General features: G+C 37.4%; 1 protein-coding gene across 1 annotated transcript in view; it reads left to right on the forward strand.

The window, feature by feature from the left end:
- The window catches only part of ASAP2 (ArfGAP with SH3 domain, ankyrin repeat and PH domain 2), a 210,861-nt gene that overhangs the window by 160,313 nt on the left and 45,098 nt on the right, over positions 1-5,450 (forward strand). The window contains exons 20-21 of the mRNA XM_019520660.1: positions 1,589-1,722; positions 2,318-2,412. Of these exons, the coding sequence (XP_019376205.1) occupies positions 1,589-1,722; positions 2,318-2,412 (229 nt within the window). The remainder of the gene's footprint in view (positions 1-1,588; positions 1,723-2,317; positions 2,413-5,450) is intronic.

Consider the following 5,450-nt stretch of genomic DNA (forward strand, 5'->3'; position numbering starts at 1 on the left):
GGACATCTGTGCTACAGAACAGCAAGGAAGAAGCTTTAAATAATGCCTTCAAAGGTGATGATAACACAGGAGAAAATAATATTGTCCAAGAGCTGACAAAAGAAATTATATCAGAGGTCCAGAGGATGACTGGAAATGATGTGTGTTGTGACTGTGGAGCACAAGGTGATTTGAAGTATTCCTTCGGTTCATTTCTGTGTCTGTTAAGTGTGTATGTGCGTGTGTGTTTATGTATGTGTGTGTGTGTGTATATACACACACACACATATATACATGTATATATTCTACTGGTTTATATTTTTACTTTGACTCTTAATTTTAACTACTCATGTACTAGCATATGCTACCAGCTTAATTTCACAAGTTCAGATCAAAACAGATTTGCTACTTAACGAAAAACATCAGAAAGCTTTTCCAATACCATACCAAATTGCTAATTGTTACTTTTGATGAGTAATTCCATTGCATTTATTAACAATGATTCCACCTCTTTTTGAATTTTTGCTTTAAATTCAGGAAACTGGACAATGGAAGATGGTACAAGCATTCTGCTAATATTTTATATTGTATATTATATTAAATAATACACACATTTTATGCTGGTCTTTGAGTGCCAGAGGATGATTTTGACACTATATATTCATTTGGAAATAGTGGACCCACTGAGCATGCTTTTCAATATGTTATTTTCACTCTTGGTCTTGTTGATCAGGCAATTTCTATTCTAATCCTTTTTAAATGAGTTTTTTATTCCTGCTGCTGCCTTTTTTTCTTCTACACTGCATAGTTGCTGCAGAAATGAGTGTTTTTGATCTTTCGCTATAACTGAAAACACTAGGCCCAAGTCTTTCTTACTTGCACTGATATAAATCTTTAGTAATGCCTCTTGAATAAATAGTTATGTTAGTGTAAAATTAAAGAACACAAGTCTCACTGCCTTTGAAAAGGGCTAGTTCAGTGGAGCTGGGGGGTCAAATGTCATTAAAATAAATAGAAAATTGTTATAATCTTGAAAACAAATTATTTGACTTGTTTATTTTAGAGGATGAACAATGAAACAATGGAAGGATGATGAGTGGGGTTAGAGTGTGAGAAAATCAGTACTGTCTTTGAAATGTTTTGAAATCTTGTGTGTTGAACACCTACACTTTATATTACATCTTCTTTCCTTAGACTAAAATCTGTATTAAGATGACAAAAATAATGCCACACCTCCCTGGCCTATTTATGACAGTAGCACTCAGAGGCCCCGACTGGGAATGTAGTCCAGTTATGCACTAATATAGCATCCACTCAAGCAGAGGCAAAGTAGCAGTTGTACAAATGTGAGCAATCCCATTGAGGGGCCAAAGAACATAGTCCCAAATAATTTAAAATCCTAACTTTCACATTTTTTGCTGCTTTCCCCATCAAAGATCCATTTCAGATTTGTCAACAAATCTAAATTTAAAAGTCATAAAAACTGAAATGTTAAAGTTTATGCACAAGAATCTTCCACTTACTGAATTTCATTTCCATATTAATAATCTTTAGAGTGTAATCATTACCTGATCAAACCTTAATTCTGTGGTATCCTTTCTTTTGTCAGATCCTACCTGGCTCTCAACAAATTTGGGAATTCTTACTTGTATTGAATGTTCAGGAATTCACAGGGAACTTGGTGTTCACTATTCCAGGATGCAGTCACTAACTTTAGATGTGCTGGGAACATCTGAACTTTTGGTAAATAAATGTTTGTATTTAAAAGCAATCTGAGAAAGTAATGGCTTCTGTTGCATGTGTATTTTTGTTATTTTAATTTTTTATCCTTTGAAGTTACCTCTGGATGATAAATAGAAGCAAGGAAAACTGCTTTTCTCAAATGGGAAAAATATTGTGTTGTTGAAGAATTACTTTGTCTGACATTATTATCTGTATGAGTACAGGTTTCATGGTTTTTGGCATTTAGCAAGGCTTTCCATGAAGTAGATTGCTTTTTTAATGAACTGCAAAGAATTTGGCACTTAAATATGCCTTTCAAGTGATCAATTAAAATGTTTTGCAGCTGTTTACCTCTTACCTGTGTAGCATTTTTGAGAGGAGAATTTTGAAGTATTTCATAACTCAGGAAAGAAGAGGAGGCATTGTATCTGTTTTAAAGATTTGAAAACAAGGGCAGAGAGGGGCCGTTTAATTTGATCGTGGTCACACAATCATATAGAAATATAAGGAATCAGAACTCCAAAAGATTTCAGTTTCTCTTGTATTTACTACTACAGTGTACATACCTAGTAGCTGAACAAGTTTGTTTGAGATGTAGATATTTTACTTTTAACAGCTTGCCAAAAATATTGGAAATGCTGGGTTTAATGAGATCATGGAATTTTGTCTGCCGGCTGATGAGACTGTCAAACCTAATCCAAGCAGTGACATGTAAGTATAGAGCCACTATTTGATCTGTGTTGATTATATGTTTGTTCCACACCTTCATTTTTTTTTTTACCACAAAACCAGTTACCAAAGGCTTTTTGATGCCTTAAGGATCAATAAAGTGGATGTGTATCTCATTTCCCTGTTCCCCAACAGTGAAGATTACATGTTACTAACTGTTTCCACTACACCTTTTGAGTCTGGAGACAGTCCTTGTGGGACAAATTAACATTGACTTATTCAGGATGTTGAAGTCCCCAGGGCATGCAGCCCAGTCATTACCTGTACTCTTAAATACCAAAAGAAACTAGAAGGCAGGATCCCAGATGCATAAGAGGAACTGAGTATCCACCAACACCTAGTGATATCAGCTGGAGTTGAGAGTGCTTAACACCTTGCTTTGTGGGTTGATAGAGAAAAAAATAATCCTGGGAGCTCTCTGAGAGCTCAAACCTATACTGGCAGGATAGCAGTTAGCTGCCCACCTAGCTCTATGCCTAGTCCCCTACTTAAAATTCAGAAAGCAGTAGAGGAAAAACTGCTAAATCAGTTTTTTCAGTCTGATGTTTAATTTCTTACCTATTTAGTTTGGTGGTTTAGAAAGGTGCAACATAATAAAAATAAATACAGGAACAAATCTATCTTTTTTGTTGTCTAAGTGAAAGGCTTTTCACTGTTATTTTGGAAATGGAATTTTATCATACACAGATCATCCACCAAACTAAATCTTCTGAGAGATGTACAAAACACCAGAATGTCTTTTCAGGTGGGTGGGATGAGTAGAATGATGTGCTGAATTCAAGTAAAATATTGCTTATGCAGAAGCATATAAATCTATTTTAACTTGGGAGTTGTAACTGACATTACTGTCTACAAAGAGTTAAGAATATACATTCATCAGTTATGCTAAAAATAGCCCTGTGAGAGATTCTCAGTTGTAACAGAGAAGATTTGCATAGTAAAAGAAAAGAAATATGGTAAACAAAATGCAGCTCTCTTTAAAAGAGAGGATTTTGATGCACATAGGCTTCCTGCTCCTTCAACAGCTGGAAGACATGGGAAGAATAAAACCAGGAAAACCAGCTGTGAATAAAGCACACTTGATTTGATTGACCTTAGGTCCTTCAGTAATCTGTAGCAGGTCCTATATTGAATCATTCTTGAGAGGTAAATTAAAAAAATCAAATTGACTTAAAGCTTAATAATGTGTAACAATAGAATATAGAAACATCTAGAGTAAAAGCATAAATGAGTGTTTTAAATTTGGTGCAGAAATAATGTTTGTATTTGTCCCTTCATTTGCCTGTCAAATTCCATGCTGTTTAAATTTGTTTTCATGAGCTGAGAAACTTGTAACACTGATCTCAGCATTTAGTTTTTAATTTACAAGTTGTTTTAATAGATTGACTGAAAGTGGAAGGAAAAAAGAGTACACAGTTAAAAAAAAAGTTAAAGAATACTCTCTATTTTAAATAATATGGTTTGCATATCTACACTGTTTAATTGATTTTTGTTACTCCCATTATCAGAGGTATCTCAGAAGCAGATTATCTTTGTAACAAGTGATCTCTGTGGGGGAGTATGTACCTGCGCCACCTCAGCCTCAGCACAAGAAATGAATTATGCCTATGAGAGGCACCTGCTCCTACTTTGTTCTGGTAGGGAGAGGGGGTAGGAATTTGTTCCCAGTGTATAGCCGTAGCAAATTGTGACAGTTTACCTATCAAATTAGAAGGGTTGACTGTAAAGCTGGGATTGATTCTAAGGGTCTACCAACTCTGTGACCAGGTGTTCTGACTGTGGAAAATAGGGGGGAAGTGCAGGATCGGCTTACTGCTACAAATTTGTATCCACGGTCTGATTAGTGTGCACATAATTTTAAGTGTTTTGGCTTTTCCCCTGAATGAGCGTGTATAAGTTCTAATGAAGGAAATCAAAATTGTAATCTTCAATGAGCCCCTAAACCTAAAATTTATGTAGTCATGAGCTGAGTTTCAGCCCAGGGTTTCAAAGGAAGTGAAGCCATTTCCAAATCTTGTATTTTTTTCCTGTCCTTAAGGATAGTGGATATTCAATTCGCCATATGCTGAAAGTTTGAGACTGCATAGTTAACATGTAGATGTGAGAAGTGGAAAGTATCCCAATGAATGTGACACACAAACCTTCCCCACAGTTTTATGGATTCCCCAGAGGAGAGGTTTTTGTCAAATAGATTGTCCTGTTCATGTACGTGTAATATATATCTGTAGATATCAGAGTTGTGAACCCAAGGCATTTTTTTTTTTACTGACAATCAACCATTTTTAGTAAAGCATGGTTTCATGGATATGTTTTACATAATGTAAATGTAACTCTTCTGCCAGGCCCTGGTACCTACTGCTAGGCACCAGTTAAAAAAGCTGACTTCAAATTTTGAGGTGTATCACCAACAATAGTAAAAAGTATCAGTAAAAAGTTTGTGTATGTATATATGTGTGTGTGTATGTATGTGTGTGTGTACATGTGTGTATGTGTGTATGTATGCCAACCCATATATATATATGGGTTGGCAATACTGCTTGACATTAGCAATAGTTTTACACCATGCTGCCCCCACCCCAGGGGTCCCCTATTCACCCCCCCACTATCGTGTCCCCAACTATATCTTGAACTGTACTGCCCTTCAATCCTCCCTGCCTCAGCACAGACCCCCAAAAAACCTACCTGTGACCCACCAGCATTACAGGTGCAGTGCACAGCAGCAGCACATGCCCTGAATACAGTCCTTGGGCTGGATCTGGACCACAGGAATTTTGTCTGGCTCATGGTGAGTCCCTCAGTCCTGCCTGGCCCAGGCATGCAGCAAGGCTAGGGCAGTGTGGTAGCCATACTCCTTTTCCTGGTAACCCCTGTGGCAGTGGTTCTTTCTGGCTGCTGCTGCCAGCCCCAGCCCCACTGCCCAGGCATCCCAGCCCATCTGCCCTGAACCCACTGCCTGGGACAGGACCTGTGCAAGCAGGGCAGCTGGGGTGGAACCATGAGCTGGTGGGGAGCAGCAACTC

The sequence above is a fragment of the Gavialis gangeticus genome, unplaced genomic scaffold (genome assembly GCF_001723915.1).
Source record: "Gavialis gangeticus isolate Ggan-Ray unplaced genomic scaffold, GavGan_comp1, whole genome shotgun sequence".
In the NCBI taxonomy this organism is placed as follows: domain Eukaryota; kingdom Metazoa; phylum Chordata; order Crocodylia; family Gavialidae; genus Gavialis; species Gavialis gangeticus.